This window comes from Crinia signifera, chromosome 2 (assembly GCF_055691185.1).
Source record: "Crinia signifera chromosome 2, ASM5569118v1, whole genome shotgun sequence".
NCBI lineage: Eukaryota > Metazoa > Chordata > Amphibia > Anura > Myobatrachidae > Crinia > Crinia signifera.
In genome coordinates, this window is record NC_139218.1 from 196591517 (window position 1) to 196611654 (window position 20138).

General features: G+C 47.0%; 1 protein-coding gene across 2 annotated transcripts in view; it reads left to right on the forward strand.

The window, feature by feature from the left end:
* MNMIP1 (manchette microtubule inner protein 1) overlaps positions 1-942 on the forward strand; it is a 107301-nt gene extending 106359 nt beyond the window's left edge. For both annotated transcript variants that reach the window (XM_083173533.1, XM_083173532.1), the window contains one exon: positions 540-942. In XM_083173533.1, coding sequence (XP_083029659.1) covers positions 540-543 — 4 coding nt within the window. In that variant the 3' untranslated portion in view covers positions 544-942. The remainder of the gene's footprint in view (positions 1-539) is intronic.
* The last annotated feature ends 19196 nt before the right edge of the window (positions 943-20138 follow it).

The window sequence follows — 20138 nt, forward strand, 5'->3', positions numbered from 1 at the left end:
CCTGAAACTGCAATCTATTGAAATTTTGTTTTAAAAAATGTATTTGACCACCATTTGTTGATGAGCAGGCAGTCCAATTTGGCCCAAAAAAAGTATATGGGTCTTTCACATGTAAGTATATATTTATAAATTCCACATATACTTTAAATCTCACAGGCTTACTCAATTATTGATCACAATTCAGAAAAGGATCTCCCCGTATGCCCTGCTCCCCCACTGAATTATGATTGTAACCTCCCCTGGGAATTCTGTATAAATACGATAAAGAAATACATAAAATATGACTAGTAGGCTGTAAACAGAGCCTACTGACTGCCCTCATCATGATGAGCCTCAGACATCCAGCACAGTGATGACAGTCCCATACCTGTTGGTGTGGGGACGTAAAATTTCAGTGCCTCCTTACTCAGAAATTGTGAGCAACTTGGAGCCTGTTCATTTACCCTGCCAAACTGAAGACAAGTTTTACATCAACTTATATAATTTATGTATGAATTTGTAGTGCTCATTTATGAATTTATTATATTAATATTTTACAGGTAGAGGTTGAAAACCTGAAGAAATTACCATCCTAGCACTTCCTGAAGACTTAGGCTGGTCCCATGAGCACCTAGAAGTTATTGGCTTCAGCAGCCAAAGTGAAATCTACAGGAAGATGGCAGCTGTATAATAGTCTTACTAACATCTGCATCAGGGGACAGACACCGGTTATATATATTATGGTAGAAACCTGACAGAACAAAAACATCATACCATACCTTCTGCAAAATGACTATATTTGGACCAAATATTCCTTTATTTGCATCTCAGGTGCTATGTACAGATGGAGCGCCTCTCATTTTTGCTGGCACTGTGCCAGCGCCAGAATCTGGCAGAGAGGGTCCCCATCTGACTGAAACGCGCGTACGTCTCACACGCACGCGCGTCTCATTTTCCCGTCGGTGGGGGGGGACGGGAACCCTGTCCGTCTCCGCTTCAGGGAGACGGCCGGGTTGGGGGGGGAGAGGCGGGGGGGAGGCTGCGTGGACCCTGGGCGAACCGCGGCGAGGCGGCGGGGACCCAGGTGGAGCCCCATTGTAAGGTGATGCACGTGTATCTCGTGCGCGCGCGTCCCCTTACGGCGGCTGGTGGGGGATGGCGGCTGGCGAATCTTCCGCCATCCCCTGCAAGAGCGAGAGGTGCTCCATCTGTATAATATCAATGTGCCAGATGCTTGTCTTTCGGAAATGCATTGATAAGTTTATGACATATAAACCCTAACATATATAATTAAAGGGGCAACTAATCAATAAAAAATTCACATACCTTCCTTTAAATGCAGGGACAAGCGCATCATTTTGTTACAGACATTCCAAGTTTAAATAGCGCACAGCCATGCAAAAAGGCGCTAGTGCTGGGGCAATGTTATAATGATTGGGAAAATATATATTTTTTTATTTTTTTTAACAGTAATGCTGGTATAGACAGAATTCTGGCCACTACACAGCCACCCCATCCAGCCCGCCCATGCTTTGGACTGATTCAGAAGAATGAGCAGCGCCTTAACAATTTCATGTTGTATACTGTTATTGCTGCATCTTGAATGGTCTGGCTGCTTTCTAAAGCATGACTCGCCATAGGCCAGCCACACCTGCTAATAGAGCACGGACTTTCACTCAGTTATTCATACCATGGAGAGTAGGACCAGACAAAAGGCAAAAAAAACTGACCTTTGTTCATGTTCATTCATGATAGATGACTACCGTAGGCAGTTTTTAGGTCAATAGACTTGTACATGGATTTTAAGCACCTATTATGTTTAAGATTTGTATTTGTAATTTATTAAAAAAAGGTTTTGCTTAACTCATTCGCAAAAGTAGAATAAAAACCTACAGGTGTGTACAATTTTCACACAGCCCCTAGCGAATTTTTCAGGTGGTGAACCACTTTCCACAGTACGAGACCATGGAAAGTGGTTCACTCAGCCGGTAAAACAGGCCGACAGACGGTGGCTGCCGGGGATGATGTGGGAGCAGACATCAGCGCCCATTGCTCAGCTATACTCGGAGATTTTAAGCTCAAAGTAGCTCAAAACATGAAAACTGAGCTACTTTGAATTCAAAATTGGCAAGTGTGTATGGGCCTTGAGGCTCACTGTGGAGGCTAGTTCAAATTAGTGGTATTCTCTGCCTTTCTATTACTGGGATGACTTTTCAGATGTATTTCTACAATAGCAGAAACATATTTTTTTTAAAGGATTTGGTACTCTTTACCTAGAACGGCGCCCGCGATCAGAATCGCGGGCGTCGGGGGTAAAAAATCGCGGTAATCGCGGGTAAATCGCGGGTACATCAAAATCGGGTACCCGCGATTACCGCGATTTTCCCATAGGGAACAATGTTAAAAAGCCTGATTGACCGCGATTTTACTGTAAAATGCCTCAATGCCCGCGATTTTCCCATAGGAATCAATGTTAAATGGGCTACAGAGCCCAAATAGCCCCAATTAACCCTTAAATGTCCCCCCAATTTTTGTACGCCACCCCACGATCCACGCCAACCCGAAGCGTGGCGAGCGGCGGCGGTACGCGTCCTCCGACCTTTTCATGCCCTACTATCCACGTCGGCGTGGAGTTGAGAATAGAATAGTGTGGCGAGCGCAGCGAGCCACCGAGCCCGAAGCGTGGCGAGCGCAGCGAGCCCCGCGAGGGGACGCGGATACCTTCACAGGTAAACGCGTCCCTTCGCGGGCTTCACAGGTGTCCGCGTCGCCACGGACACCTGTGAAGTCCGCGAGGGGACGCGTATAACTGTGAAGGTATCCGCGTCCCCTCGCGGGGCTCGCTGCGCTCGCCACGCTTCGGGCTCGGTGGCTCGCTGCGCTCGCCACACTATTCTATTCTCAACTCCACGCCGACGTGGATAGTAGGGCATGAAAAGGTCGGAGGACGCGTACCGCCGCCCCTCGCGGGCTCGCTGCGCTCACCACGCTTCGGGTTGGCGTGGATCGTGGGGTGGCGTAAAAAAATTGGGGTGACATTTAAGGGTTAATTGAGCCTATTTGGGCTCTGTAGCCCATTTAACATTGATTCCTATGGTAAAATCGCGGGCATTGAGGCATTGAATGCAAAATCGCGATCAATCTGACTTTTTAACATTGTTCCCTATGGGAAAATCGCGGTGATCGCGGGCATCGCGTCGCGGCCGTTTATGTGCTGCCCGCGATGTCGCGATCACCGCGATGGGCGCCGTTCTAGGTAAAGAGTACCAAGGATTTTTATTTTTAAACATAGATATGAAATTTAGGTGCCAAACCTGACCATAGAATATAATCAGTTTATTTAATAAATAATGTAAAAGGGCACTGATAAAATCCAAATGGACAATAGAGGTAGGTCAGTACTAGAAATGGATGTGCACTGACTGAAGTTGCTCATACACAATAGTAAATATTGCCAATTGGATTAACTTGTTTTTGTCTTTTTTTCTATAGCCCTTGTAATATCCTTTTCCATATGGCTAGAATCAGTGAGCATTTTGCTGGCCAAATGATGATTACTTAAGTTCATTGTACAGTCTGTGTCACAAAATATAATATGTTTTTATGATATGGGGCAGCAGTCTCTCACACTGTAAATTGTGCAATATTTTCAATAAACCTAAAACTATATTTATTCAGACTCAGCAAGCTACTGTGTTTTATTTTCAAGCTTTGGGGCACTAAAATAAAAGATAGTGTCCCTGGTAATTCTTGAAGCATACATATGAAATATAAGATTGGTTCAATAAGTAAGGTAACCTTACCTCTGTGTAGTGTTCTTTATTTTAGTGTAAATTCCCACCAGGCCAGAGCAGGTAGACCACTGCTTCCTCAAATATACAGCGCCTTATATCAGTTTTACTGTCCTAACATGTGTAAGATGGTGGGGCTGGGCAGAAATATGGACAACATTTCATGTGAAAATGTGATCAGTTTTCTGCATCTAAATCTCACACACAGTTCATTGACAATAACACAAACTAATTCAGACCTGATTGCAGGACCCATTTTTTTCTTAAACTGGGTAAAACCATGTGCACTGCAGGTGGGGTAGATGTAGCATGTGCACAGAGAGTTACATTGAGTGGTGTACAAACCTTTACTCTCTCTGCACATGTTACATCTGCCCCACCTGCAGTGCAGCATGGTTTTACCCATTTTTTTTAATTATGTAAGTTTTGAGAATACAATACAAAAACATACAAAAGAAAAGAAAATAAACATCAACATTTGTCTCTGTAAAATACATTCGGAAGAGCAGTATTAATAAAGATTTGTTACAAATACATTTGCAGTGTATACTTTTCAAAAAGAGGGTACACATGTTTAACATGACAAGCATATTTCAATAATTTAATATCATACCAAATATAAAAATGAGGTGCATCTGTAGCTCCATTAAAGCATTGGTACCAAAGGGGGTGAACAACCAGTACATTAGGCATATTAAGCAAGCACCCGAGACCATTAAGGGGGCAAAATTATCGCCGTAGTGGAGTCATCCCATCTGTCCCAGTTTGCATGATACTGGGTAAGGGAACCATGTGCCTGGTAAACAAATTTCTCATGCCCCGAGCTCATTAACCAGTGGCCTCCAATGATGGATGCTGGGGGCTGTGGTAGCAAACCAGTTACGCGCAGTGCTATTTATGTAGGAAAATAGGTTCAGGAACTGTGGGCGGGGGCAGAAAGTGGGCGGTGATGTGGGAGGAGCTACAAAAGGGGCGTGGCATTACATAAAAAAAGAGAGAGAGAGAAAAAAAAGAAAAACATAATTCCTCACTCCGTCACGCTTATTATACATATGCCACACACCGTGATGCCCATTATACATATGCCCCACACCGTCAAGCCCATTATACATATGCCCCACACCGTGATGCCCATTATACATATACACCACACAGTGATGCCCATTATACATATGCCCCACACTGTAACACTTATTATACATATGCCGCACACAGAGATGCCCATTATACATATGCCACTCACAGAGATGCCCGTTATACATATGCCACTCACAGAGATGCCCGTTATACATATGCCACTCACAGAGATGCCCGTTATACATATGCCACTCACAGAGATGCCCGTTATACATATGCCACTCACAGAGATGCCCGTTATACATATGCCACTCACAGAGATGCCCGTTATACATATGCCACTCACAGAGATGCCCGTTATACATAAGGCTCACACAGATGCCCATTATTCATAAGGCCCACACAGAGACACCCATTATACATAAGCCCCAGATGCGTAATTAGAAATCTGTGGGCCCCATAGAGAAATCTTGAACGGGGCCCCCTATACTGTTGTCATTAAAATGTAATTACAGTGCCTTGTGCACACAGAGCTCAGTTCCGGGGAATTCGACCAAGCACCATGTGTATTGAGTACATTATCAAGTACATCTTGATACACATGGCGCTCAGTCGAATTCGCCGGAACTGAGTCCTATGTGCACACGGCACTGTAATAACATTTTAATGACAACAGTATAGGGGGCCCCGTTCAAGATTTTGCTATGGGGTCCACAGAGTTCTAGATGTTAAGCCATTAGAGAGACAGCTAACTACATCCTGCTAGCCATGAGAGCCACAGACAAATACATAGTAAAGAAAAAATATTCTTGCCTCCACTGTCTATTTGGCCCGGTGATAGCGATGCTGCGGAGCCACACATCACGATCACCCGCTGTGTGGGGCGATTCAGGCAAACCTTCCAAGCGATTTTGACAATGTAGTCAAAAATCGCTTGGAAGAATCACCCAGCGTGTACACTAGGGCGGAGTGAAAAAACTGAAATTGAGAAATTCAAAATCGGCTAGTGTGGGAAAGTTGTGACTTGACCTGAATAAGAAACGTGCAAAAGCATTTTGATCTGAGTCAACATATTCTGTTCTGGCAAGAGGCCTAAAGTTTCACTTTTTAGGTGAAAATAATGAAACCTATGAAGATGCTCCGATCTAGTTATAATTATGTCAGGATGTCTTAGAGTGGTTCATTAATATACTTTAGCATAGTAAAAAACAGTACGAGCTTGTCCAAGTGCAAAGTGACTGACTGGCGGGAGAAAAAATCCCTAATAATTGACCCATTTTCATGGTCACAATTGTGAATATTGTGTGTTTTCTCCTGAACGTGTTTATAATAGAAGAAGCACAAATACTCTAAATGGAATTTCAGTGACACTGTGTGAAATATAACACTGCATAATATCCCTTAATCAGAGCTGATCCCAGTACAAATTTGTTCTCAAAATGGGCAAAACAAATGCTGCATTGCAGGTGGGGCAGATGTAACGTGCTGAGAGAGTTAAATTTGGGTGGGGTGTGTTGAAACTGAAATCTAAATTGCAGTGTAAAAATAATGCAGCAGGTATTTACCCTGCACAGAAACAAAATAACTCAACACAAATCTAAAGGTGGCCATTCATCTACAGATCGATTGTCAGATCTGGCTGGTTGGAACAAATACCTGGTAATATCTGAATGACAGTTTTTGGCAGTTTTCCAGCATTTCAAAGCAAAGTGCTCTCATCCATTACCTGTATTTTGTTCCAAACAGACAGATCGGACAATAAATCTGTAGATGTATGGCCACATTAACTCCCTCTGCACATGTTACATCTGCCCCACCTGAAGCTGCATTACAGCATATAATTATGCCAAAGATAAGCCAATATATTAACAGTTAAATACATTAAAGTGCATTATGCTGTAATAAGTATTGCTGATCAATCCTGCCTAGCAGGGCCTTCTTTTTGTATGGGCTTAATGGGTACTTGCCCAGGGGCCCCAGGCGTATAAGGGCGTATGTTGATAGCTGAGGGTCCCCTTTTTCCAGGGATCCCAGAATTTTGAAAATCGGCCCTGGGGAACTGCAGATATCCAACTTCAAAGCAGCAGTCCACATCCGACCTGTTAATTACAATTTCCAGTCATATTTCTCAGGTTCTCTCTGACGCTAGCGGCTTGTCTCTATCATGCCCAGAACCAGAGATATCAGCCTTCAAGCAGCCGGTCCCTGCTCCAGCTCCAAACGTCTGGTGTAGTTTTATATTTTTGTCAATGGATTGCTCTGGCTCCTGATCTCTGATCCCCAAGTTCCCAGCACCTCCTGAAAGTTGGGACTCTAGGTTTTTATACTAGGCTAAGAAATCTATTTCCAGATAATGGCGATATCTGCAGTCAAACAAGCTGCCCTTCCACCGGAAAATTATGAATATTAAGCCCACTCCATTATCCAACCGTCCCCTGTGTATAAAACACCCCCTACCTCCCTGGAAGTCATTTACAAGGGACCCTTCATACAGCTCAGTGCCCCCTTCCACACGTTAGTGTTCACCCTCCCACCACCCGTGCAGTAAAGGAGTAATTAGCAGAAGTTACTGCTCCAGGTCCTACATGTTGAATGGAAGATAGAGCACCCCCTGCCACCTGTGTGACATCAAAGCTGCTGCTGATACCACCCCCCACCCCTAGGAGGGGAGAATGGGTAAGGGCCCCAGTGCATTGCTTTACCCAGGTGCCCACACTGCTGTTAAGACGGCCCTGCTGCCTAGAAATGAACACAGTGATTGGCATATATGTACTGCTGGACACCACTCATAGAATGATTAACCTGTTATTTTTTGAATCAATGTTCTTGTTTTTTTCCCCTAAACATTAGATGTATTTGTTTATTTATTTATTTACAGTGTCTTATATAGCTCAGCAGATTCCGTTGCGCTTTACAATAGTAGACAGTGATAAAACAAACTGGGTAATGACAGACAGACTTGGGGGTTAGAGGGCCCTGCTGCAAGCTTACAATTTATTACATCATAATACACTTCAACGTATTTAACAGTTAATATATTGGCTTATCTTTGGCATAATTATATGCTGTAATGCAGCCCAATCATGTTCCCAGTATAGGGGATGCAACACTGTTTTTCTGTCAATAAACAGAAGTGATATGTAAAATGATACATTAGACAGTTTACACTTACTTGTAATACTTATTGTAACAGTTACTGTTTTTCAATAACAGACTGCAACAGTTATTTCTTATTTATATACACAGGATTGTCTATCTTTGTATATGCACTGCAAAGAGAGCAGCATAAATCCAATTTCATGTATTTCAGTGGCACTGTGTGAAATATAACACTGCATAATGGCCCTTAATCAGACCTGATCGCAGTACAAATTTGTTCTCAAAATGGGCAAGAAAATGCTGGACTGCAGGTGGGGCAGATGTAACATGTGCAGAGAGATTTAAGGTGGCCATACATCTACAGATTTATTGTCCGATCTGTCTGGTTGGAACAAAATCCTTGTAAAAGATGAGAGCAAATGACAGTTGACCATTTGCTTTGAAATGCTGAAAAACTGTCATTCAGATATTACCAGCTGTTTGTTCCAACCGGCCCAATCTGACAATCGATCTGTAGATGTATGGCCACCTTTAGATTTGTGTGAGTTATTTTGTTTCTGTGCAAGGTAAATACCGGCTGCATTATTTTTACACTGTAATTTAGATTTCAGTTTCAACACACCCCACCCAAATTTAACTCTCTCAGCATGTTACATCTGCCCCACCTGCAATGCAGCATTTGTTTTGCCCATTTTGAGAACACATTTGTACTGGGATCAGGTCTGATTAAGGGCTATTATGCAGTGTTATATTTCACACAGTGTCACTGAAATTCCATTTAGAGTATTTGTGCTTCTTCTATTATAAACACGTTCAGGAGAAAACACACAATATTCACAATTGTGACCATGAAAATGGGTAAATTATTAGGGATTTTTTCTCCCACCAAAGTCAGTCACTTTGCACTAGGACAATCTCGTACTCTCTTTTACTATGCTAAAGTATATTAATGAACCACTCTAAGACATCCTGACATAATTTTAACTAGATCGGAGCATCTTCATAGATTTCGTAATTTTCACCAAAAAAGTGAAACTTCAGGCCTCTTGCCAGAACAGAAAATGTTGACTCAGATCAAAATGCTTTTGCACGTTTCTTATTCAGGTCAAGTCACAACTTTCCCACACTAGCCGATTTTGAATTTCTCAATTTCAGTTTTTTCACTCCGCCCTAGTGTACACCCTTTTAGGGTTGGGGAATTGTAGTGAGGAGCAAGATAGAGAAAGAGAGGTGTGAGAGAGAATGGCATCAGCTTCCCTGCAGATGTGCTGTATGGCGTCGGCGTGAGAGAGAGGGATGAGACGGAGAGAGAGAGAGAGAGAGAGGGATGAGACGGAGAGAGAGAGGGATGAGACGGAGAGAGAGAGGGATGAGACGGAGAGAGAGAGGGATGAGACGGAGAGAGAGAGGGATGAGACGGAGAGAGAGAGGGATGAGACACACACACAGAGAGGGATGAGACACACACACAGAGAGGGATGAGACACACACACAGAGAGGGATGAGACACACACAGAGAGGGATGAGACAGAGACACAGAGAGGGATGAGACACACACAGAGAGAGGGATGAGACACACAGAGAGAGAGAGGGATGAGACACACACAGAGAGAGGGATGAGACACACACAGAGAGGGGGATGAGACACACACAGAGAGGGGGATGAGACACACACAGAGAGGGGGATGAGACACACACAGAGAGAGGGATGAGACACACACAGAGAGGGGGATGAGACACACACAGAGAGAGGGATGAGACACACACAGAGAGAGGGATGAGACACAGAGAGGGAGAGAGGGGGGATGAGACACAGAGAGAGAAAGGGATGAGACAGAGAGAGAGGGGGAGATGAGACACAGAGAGAGAGAGAGGGAGGGATGAGACAGAGAGAGAGAGAGAGAGAGGAGACGGAGAGAGAGAGAGGAGACGGAGACAGAGAGAGAGAGGAGACAGAGAGAGAGAGAGAGAGAGAGAGAGAGAGAGGGGGGGGGGAGACGGGGAGAGGGAAAGAGAGAAAAGGGGAGACAGAGTCCTTTCCACTTTCCCTTTAGTAAAGTTTGGTTACCTCCAGCAGTGCCGGGTCTCCAGGGACAGGTCTACCGCTGGGTATACAGTGCCAGCCAGGCCTCCCCTTCCACCGGCTCTCCGCGGACGGCCTCCCACCAGGTCTCAGGTGCCTTGCCTCCTGCCCGCCGTGCCCCGGCTCCAGCGGCTAGCTTCCCTGCAGATGTGCTGTATGGCGTCGGCGTGAGAGAGAGAGGAGGGATGAGACGGAGAGAGAGGGATGAGACGGAGAGAGAGAGGGATGAGACGGAGAGAGGGATGAGACGGAGAGAGAGAGGGATGAGACGGAGAGAGGGATGAGACGGAGAGAGAGAGGGATGAGACGGAGAGAGCGAGGGATGAGACGCGCATAGAGAGAGGGATGAGACACGCATAGAGAGAGGGATGAGACACACACAGAGAGAGGGATGAGACACACACAGAGAGAGGGATGAGACACACACAGAGAGAGGGATGAGACACACACAGAGAGAGGGATGAGATACACACAGAGAGAGGGATGAGACACACACAGAGAGAGGGATGAGACACACACACAGAGAGGGTGGAGACACAGAGAGGGGGATGAGACAGAGAGAGAGAGAGAGAGGGATGAGACGGAGAGAGAGAGGGATGAGACGGAGAGAGAGAGGGATGAGACGGAGAGAGAGAGGGATGAGACACACACAGAGAGGGATGAGACACACACAGAGAGGGATGAGACACACACACAGAGAGGGATGAGACACACACACAGAGAGGGATGAGACACACACACAGAGAGGGATGAGACACAGAGAGGGGGATGAGACAGAGAGAGAGAGGGGGGATGAGACAGAGAGAAAGGGATGAGACACAGAGAGAGGGATGAGACAGAGAGAGAGAGAGAGGGATGAGACAGAGAGAGAGAGGGATGAGACAGAGAGAGAGAGGAGACAGAGAGAGAGAGGGGGGAGACAGGGAGAGGGAAAGAGAGAAAAGGGGAGACAGAGTCCTTTCCCTTTAGTAAAGTTTGGTTACCTCCAGCAGCGCCGGGTCTCCCGCTGGGTATAGAGTGCCAGCCAGGCCTCCCCTTCCACCAGCTCTCCGCGGACGGCCTCCCACCAGGTTTCAGGTGCCTTGCCTCCTGCCCGCCGTGCCCCGGCTCCAGCGGCTAGCTTCCCTAATCCCTGCAGATGTGCTGTATTGCGTCGGCACGCTGCTGCTCTCGATCGCAGCAGTTAGGTTTAGTTAGTTTACACGCCGGGGCTGGTCACTAGGTTGTGACGTGAGCCCCGGCACCAGTGTCACCAGAGAGGGATTAGGGGAGGGGAGAGCCTGGATTAACTGGCTGGCCCTCCTATCCCCTTATTGTGGAACCCGCCACCGGGCACCGGCGGAAGAGAGCAACAAGAGAGGCGGGCGGGCGCCGGGCTTGACAGCGTGTCTCAGCGGGTGGAGGGCGAAGGAGTCACCATGGACGCGCACTGACACTGACGTCAGCCGCATCCATGGAGTAGGAGGCCAAGGGGCGGTGGCAGGAAGTACATCTTCCTTGCCACTGCGGAAACAGAGATTATCATTGTAGATAATCTCTGTGCGTGCAGGCACGGTGCAGCCTGCGCCCGGCGTTGAACTTCCGGAACGCCGTTCCTGGTGAGGTCATTTTTCAATTGAACTTCAGGAACGGCGTTCCGGACCGTTCCGACACAAAAATAGCCCTGGTTACGCGCAATCAGCACTTTAGCCAGAGTAGTGAGACATAAAACGTATTTATATATCCTGAGGGAGTGTGTCTCCTCAAGGTCAAGGCCAAACATACACAGAGCGGGCACCAAGGGTGGGAGAGCAGGCTCCGTGGCAACTATATCCGCCCAAACCGCTTCCCAGAAAATAAGCACTCTGGGGCACTCCCACAGCATATGCCAGATGCCTACATCCCCCCATCTGGGACAACTTGTATCTGGCATCAGGCCTGCAAAAGACACAGGTGTGCGAAATGATTGATGAAAAATATAAAAGAATACTTGTTGGTATTTTATACAAGGGGTAGTGGATCTTATTGATCCTAGTATCTGCAACCACCTCGACCTCCCACCTGGCTCACACCTTATCCAAATTACGACCTAGAACATTAAAATTAAGTGTACCATATATAATGGATATCTGCTTGGTTTGACCCAAGCTTATGAAAATATGAATTTTCTTCTGAAGGTTTGTAGTGACCGGGTGCAGGTTCTGAGTAACATAATCTTTTAACACTGGTGTAACCCATACTCCCAAATATTTAAAGCGAAGTGTCCACTAAAGTGGGGAAGCAGTGGGCAGACTAGCAGGGATAACACCCCCCCAGTGGGAAAACATTAGACTTATCCCAGTTAATAAGTAGACCTGAAAACGTGCCAAATAGGTTGACTGCATCTAGCATGGCAACCATAGAGGGGCCCGCATCCCCCAGGAAGAGCAGCATGTCGTCAGCATATAATGCAATGACATCAGTACAGCCGCCCACAGGTATACCCGATATCTTTATTATTTCTAATTATACAGGCCAGAGGTTCAATCGCTAGGGCAAAAAGGGCCGGTGATAAAGGGCACCCCTGTCTAGTACTACAGCCCAGTGGGAAGTGGGAGGTTACAAATCCATTTACAGATACCCTGTCCCCAGGGGAAGAATACAGCAGCTGGACCCACTTTATAAAATGAGTGCCAAAGGCAAACTTGCCCATAACTCCCCAAAGATATGACCACTCCACCGAGTCGAAGGCCTTAGCGGTCGTCTAGGGACACCACCACTGCCCCCGACCCTTCTCCATCCCCCGGTGCAGGTGACAAAACAGTCTACGTAGGTTCTGAACAGTGTGATCCCTGTGCACTATGGAACCTATCACTGAATTTAAACGTATTGTAAGGATTTTAGTTACAATTTTTATATCAGTTGATAAAAATTAGATAGGGCGGTAGGAGTTAAGGATGGTAGGGTCTTTACCCGGTTTCGGGATCACAATTATAATCGCTTCCCTCATAGATGGAGGCAGTTCTTCACAATGGAACAGGGCCTCAAATAAATGTAATAAATATGGGACAAAAAAATCACTCCCCGGTGCCTTCCTATTAGGGAAGGAGGCTATAGCACCTCTGCTGCTGTAATGTCTAGTTCTAATGAGGCTATAGCTGCAGAGGACAAACACGGGAGTTGGATAGATGACAGGTAATCCTGCAGCTGGTCGGGTGTATATGAGACCCTAGATCAGTGGTTCCCAAACTGTGTGCCGCGGCTCCCTGGGGTGCCTCGGGACACTTGCAGGGGTGCCACGGGTTGGTGGTCCTGGACAAAGTCAATTTATTTATGGCCAAAACCAGTGCTGGTGGCTGCCAATCATAGAATATATGTACAATCAGAAGCAAATCATGCCCTTTACCGCATATCTGAACCTCAGGATCACATATAAAAAACAGTCTAACTATTTTCATTTTTTTTTCTACATTTTTGGTGGTCTAGGAGTGCCTTAAAAAAAGTCTGATACTCTAGGGTGCCGTGATTCAAAAAGATTGGGAACCCCTGCCCTAGATACATACAAGGATGAGTAAAAGGAGTAAAACACCTGTGCTATCTCAGGGGTAGAGAACTGTGATGTACCAGATTGGTCACAAATTTGTTGAATCGCACTATTACTACGATCATCTCTAGCCAGATAAGCCAGGTAGCTACCTCCCACATCCGCCTGTGAATAATTGGAGTGCTGTTTGAAAAGTAGTTTGCGTTTAGACTTCTCCTGGAGATAAGCCAACCACTCCCTTCTAGTCTGGTCCCAAAGTAGACGATCCGGGACGGATCCTGATAGCAAATAGACAGCCTCCCGGTCTCCACACCTCCGCTCAAGAGACAGCTTCCTCTCTCTACTATTACCCTTGATCCTGGCTACTCTTTTAATAAATGAGCCTCACACAGAGGCCTTGAAAGTTTCATGCTTAATCAAGGGGTCCGTACATGTATCATTACATATCCCAAAATCTCTCCACTCCTCAGCGACAGCCCAATCATCTGATAGCAAGTTAGCCAAAATGTGTTCCGTTTCCAGATATGATTATTAATGGGCAAGTTGACATCCAGTACCACCCTCAAAGGAGAGTGATCTGAAACGCTACATTGTAAATGCTGAACATCTAGGATTTTAGGGACCAGATCGGGAGATACCAGAACCAAGTCTATTCTTGAAAAAGTGTGGAAAGTGGAGGAGTGGCACGTAAACTGCTGTTGCAATGGGTTACGTACCTTCCAAACATCCACCAATCCCAGCTCCGCAATCAGCGATCCAAAGGGTGTCGGGGAGGGACAGGCAAGGCCACCCCTCCACTCCATTTGTCAAGGGTTTTGTCCATGTAGTTATTAAAATCACCCACACACAGAACGGGCGTGTCCGGGAATGGAGAGATAAATGCCACAGCCCGTCTAAGGACCTCATTGCTATATGGAGGTGGTATATAGACAGCTATAATATGAAGAAGCATATGATTTACATGAGCCCTAAGGAAAACATAACGGCAGTAATGATCTATTTCACTATGAACTACATGAAAATTAACTGGTTTTTTTTTACAAGAACTGAGACACCTCTGGTGTTCGTAGAGAAAGTGGAGTGAAACATGGAGCCCACCCAAGGCTTCTTAGGGGCTAGAGTCTTACCCCCTACCAAGTGAGTCTCAGGGAGACATACGATATCTGCATTGTATTTCTTCACCTGGAAAAGCACCAGAGCGCATTTAATACGGTCATTCAATCCCCTTACATTCCAACTAATGAAATTAAGCCCCTTATTATCTACCACGTTATTACATGACAACAGTGTAGCCAATCCGGATATAAAGCATAGAGGGTGGCTTGCAAATCTAAATATCTGCTCATATTAAAATGTTTGTAACGCAAAATGTATATTCGGAGTAGCCCCCCACCACTGTCCAGGGCGGACACACATGAATATCCATCACCCAGATCGTAAAGTAGTAGCTGTTTGCAATTGTACCATATATAGCATTCACAGAGACACAGATATAAAGAAATAATATTAATAGAAAACCCCAACCGCCCCCCGCCCTGGATATATATTTTGGCTTGTGCCCCCTAGCACTGCCACTAGTTCCACCTCTGACCCTGCACCCCTTTGCCAGCACCATCATCACTCATCACAGCAGTCATAATTTTGGTGCTCCTACCCTCTGTATTTTAAATAGAAATAGTGCGCACATTTGGCGCGCATCCCAAAAAGGGGTGTGTTCTCGCTGGGAAGGGGCATGGCCACACAATAGTACCCCCAATTCAAAATATGCCACACATTAGTGCAACTTTATTCACATTATATCATGAGATAGTGTCCCTTATTCACGTTAAATCACTTAGTAGTACCATTTAACCTTATATACTTTACTTCTCACAGTAGTGCCCATTATTCACATTACATCACACTGAATTGCTCTTTTTTCACATTAGATCACACAGTAGTGCCCATTCTATATGTTAAACCATACAGTAGAGCAAATTATACACATAATGCCACACATTAGTTATGCCTTATACACATAATACCAAACAGTGATGGCCCTTACACATGACTTGCAGTATATAATTAATGTCCTTATAAACATAATGCGCATTACACATTATGCCAACCTTTATTAATGCCCTTATACACATAATGCCCCTTACACATATGCCGTACATTATTAATGCTCTTATAAACATAATGCACCTTACACATAATGCCAACCGTTATTAATGCCCTTATACACATAATGACACCCCTTACACATTACCCCTTACACATATGTCGCACATTATTATTGCATTTATACATGGCACACACATGCCCTTTACACATATGCCAAACAATATTAACAACCAACCCACTTGCACACAGCACTCACAGAGCCATTAACACTGTGACCGCTGCCTCTGCTTGGATACAGATGTGTCCTCATACATCTTGCCTCAATACGCCATGCAGCTCCCAGCCAGCTCTGCTAACATTGGGCACCTTTTTTGCTAAAAATTCATCTTATTTGCATTACTATGTGAACAGGACAAACAAGCAGCTTCTGATAATTAAAATGATATGTGGCATGCCTATATTCTGTGGCTATACCTGCATATGAAATGCTATATTACAGTGATTTCCATGAATATACTACAGTATTTCGTATGCAGATACAGCCGCACTCACACACAGAGTATAGGCATGCTGCATATCATTTTAATCAGCAGAAGCTGCTGGTGCCCCTAGGCATTGCAAGTGCCCTAGGCATTTGCCTAGTGTCACGGCTGCTGCTAAGACGCTCCGCTCACCTGTTCATCTCCGGCAGCGGGGCCTGCGGGCCATCCGTCCGGGTGCAGGACGGGGAGCGCGGCGTTTGGGTCTCCCGGCCGCGACCATCTTCCTGGAGCCTGTAGCGTGCACATCCAGTATGAAAACCAGCCAAAGTTGTTTGTCTCCAGTCTGGGCGCCGCCATCTTGTGGTAGCCAACCAATGGCCCGGATCCCCAGTTCAGCTCCTCCAATCAAGATCTGCCCTGGGGGATAAAGCAGAGCCCTCTGGGGCATACAATCGCCAGTGCTTTGTTGTCAATCCCTTGGGAGGAAGCTTCTGCCTGAGCTCCTGCCCTTGCTCTGTGAAATCCTTGATTCCAGTGTTCCCTGTCTGCAGTCCACACCTGTATCCTGTATTCATTATCTTCTAATCAGCACCTGTTACCTGGATCCCTGCATTTGCATTCTGCCTCCAGTCCTTACAGTTCAACACCTGTTTCGTGGACATCGCAATTGCATCCTGCTTCCAGCTCTCTCAGGTTTGCTCCAGTCGTCTCCACTCCTGCTGTTGACCAGCTGCACCTGCTGCCAGCCCTCCGTGCCTGTTGACACTTCTCCACTCCTGCTGTCGACCAGCTGCACCTGCTGCCAGCCCTCCGTGCCTGTTGACACTTCTCCACTCCTGCTGTCGACCAGCTGCACCTGCTGCCAGCCCTCCGTGCCTGTTGACACTTCTCCACTCCTGCTGTCGACCAGCTGCACCTGCTGCCAGCCCTCCGTGCCTGTTGACACTTCTCCACTCCTGCTGTCGACCAGCTGCACCTGCTGCCAGTCCCCCGTGCCTGTTGACACTTCCTCACTCCTGCTGTCGACCAGCTGCACCTGCTGCCAGCCTTCCGTGCCTGTTGACACTTCTCCATCCCAGCTGTCGGCCATCTGCACTTGCTGCCAGTCATCTGTGCCTGCTGACGTCTCTCCACTCTAGCTGTCGGCCATCTGCACTTGCTGCCAGTCATCGGTGTCCGTCGACACTCAACCACCGCTGCTATCTGCCATCCGCACCCGCGGTCAGTCGTCAGTGTTCCTCTCGGCACTCTGACAGAGACTCTTGGACATTCCTTGTTATGGTGGACATTCCTTGTTATTGTGGACATTCCCTTGTTGCCCAAGTATCCACTGGGTTCTTTGTCCTGCAGTTTCCCTAAATGGACTTACCTTCCAGTGTTATATTAAACCTGCTGTTCTCCAGTCTCCTTCAAGCTGTGAACCCCTGACCTCCAGGTCTCAGACAGATCCACAAGGTACCCCTAGCGTGACACCTAGTTTGCCTATGCCTAAGGCCGGCTCTGTACCTGTTATCCCAAAGAACCCTACCTAAGCTATATAAAAGTACAACAATTTAACCCTAAGGGGTAAAGGAATAAGACCCTGTAAACTATATCCTAGCATCTGGCTCCCCAGAAAAAGGATAAAACAAATAAACCCCGAAACCCGTAGGAACACATAGGAAATTGACATCAATTGATAGTTACCAGTCCCCATATATGCGAATATTAGGTCCATCATTGCTCATTCAGTCCAAATGTCCGACCGCCTATATGAGTAGGAACACATAGTAAAAGAGTAAATAGCAGATTAATCGCAGCTAGGCCTCCGGTATAGCCTTCCGATCCAGCCACACCTCCACCTCCCTTGGCGAGTTAAAGAAGTGTGTAACACCATCGCTGATCACCCTGAGCCGAGCCGGAAACACCATGGAATACTATATCTGCCGATCTCTTAGCCTCTTCTTCTGTGCGCTCGTTCGACAGAGAACTGCGGGCTAAACGCCACTCTTGTAAACATCTTTAGCAACCAGTCCTCCTGGAACTTTTCCGAGGAGGAGCCCTCAGCCCTCTCTGGTAGCCCAATTATTCGGACGTTGTTGCACCTCAGACGCCCCTCCATATCTGACATCTTAGCCCTAATAGCCGTCATCTGCATCGCCAGGTCATCAACCTTACTCTTAAGAGGTTTAGTGACATCTTCAAGGTCGGAGATGCGATGCTCAGCTTCGCCCACTCTCTCCCTTAGAATTTGCATGTCATGTCAAATAAGTGTGATGTCCACCTGTACCTGACCTATTTTCACCGTAACACGTTGCTCTGAAGCAGTTATGCAAAGGAGAATTTGTTGCGTCGCAGTATCCGTAGGAATGTATCCGGATGACTCAGTTACTGGAGGGGGATCAGCAGATTGAGAAGGGGGGTTATTGGACTGAGAGCCTCTAGCATATTTCTCCAACTTAGAGGCCGTAGCTGCGTTCCCGGTTTTCCCCATAATATGGAATGCAGGAGTGTCCCAATGCAGTTGCACAGAGTCTGTCCAGAGTATATGCTCCAGAAGTGATAACTAAAGTGCTGATGATATTATGCCCCCACAGGAATCCCCAAACTTGCAATAGACAGGAACAGTCCAGTATATACTGTTTTTTCAGTGAGTCACAGAGATGGTGTATATAAACAGGGCTGCGGCTCCCCAACAGCATCCAATATTCCCTGCACGTCTGGGTGATTTGTTTCACAGACACTTTTTGCGCAGTCTCACGTCGATGCCACTCAGAATGGCTGTGCCACTACCTCACTCCTCTCTCCCCGCAGTTCTCTCCAAGATGGCGCCCAGGCTCAAAACTGAGGCCTCCAGGTCAGGAATCAGCTGGCAGCCCTTATAAAATGTCTCCCCCCGGCTCACCCGGCGCCAGCAGCAGTCAGGCAGCTCAAGGGCACTGAGCGGCTCACCTCAGCGCTCGGTCCCGGAAAGTCAGGAGTCACAGAGCCGGAGATCGTGAATCCAAGATGGCATCCATGGGGAACAGAGAAGACGGAGTTCACCTGCCGCAGCCACGCCGGACCAACGGAGACACACAGGCGGCAGATGGGCTGTGCTGGAGGAGCAGGAAAACTCCCAAGGGCGAGTCAGGTAAGTCGGATGTGGCCCACGGACCCCAAGGCAGGATATTTTTGCAGGATATGTGGGAGCTCTCTTGATGCACGTCTCCTCACATGCTCAGCCAAGCCATGCCCTCCCATGGTTTTACCGATTTTAAGAACAAATTTGTCCTGCGATCACATCGGTACTTGTTTCCTAGCACGGCCAGGGCCGGCGCCACCACTAGGCAAACCTAGGCATTTGCCTAGGGCGCCGGCCACTGGAGGGCGGCATTTTGTGCCGCTCGGGTACCTGTCCTACGGCGCTGTCTATTTAAATCTGGCGGCGGAGGCAGCGGGGGTCCCTGCAGTCTATTAAAAATCACGAGCGCTATCCGCCGGGCTATGCGGAAGCGCTTCTTGTGTGAAAACTCTGGCAGCACGGCGCACGCTGATCTCAGCCAATCAGCGTGCTGCCAGTGTTTTCACACTAGAAGCGCTTCCGCATAGCCCGGCGGATAGCGCTCGTGATTTTTAATAGACTGCAGGGACCCCCGCTGCCTCCGCCGCCAGATTTAAATAGACAGCGACGAACGACAGGTACTACTACCACTACCACCCCCACCCCACCCCACCCCACCCCACCCCCCCACCCCCCCGGCACCGGGGCGCCCCCAGCCCGACTCGCCTGGGGCACTCCGGTGCCTTGCACCGGCCCTGAGCACGGCGCCACCGATTTTGATTGTAAGCATCGGATCGGAAAAATCACGTCGATCGCATCGCATGCCAACCAAATCGCATGCGTTGCGATCGACGCGATCAACCCGATTTTTACATTGGAATCAGTGGTCCCTGAAATGGTCCCTGACACCAGATTTTGCATTGATTTTAATGTAAAATGCACCAAAACACCCCATTTTAATAGAAAACCTCCCTGATGTTTCAAATGCCCCCCATTG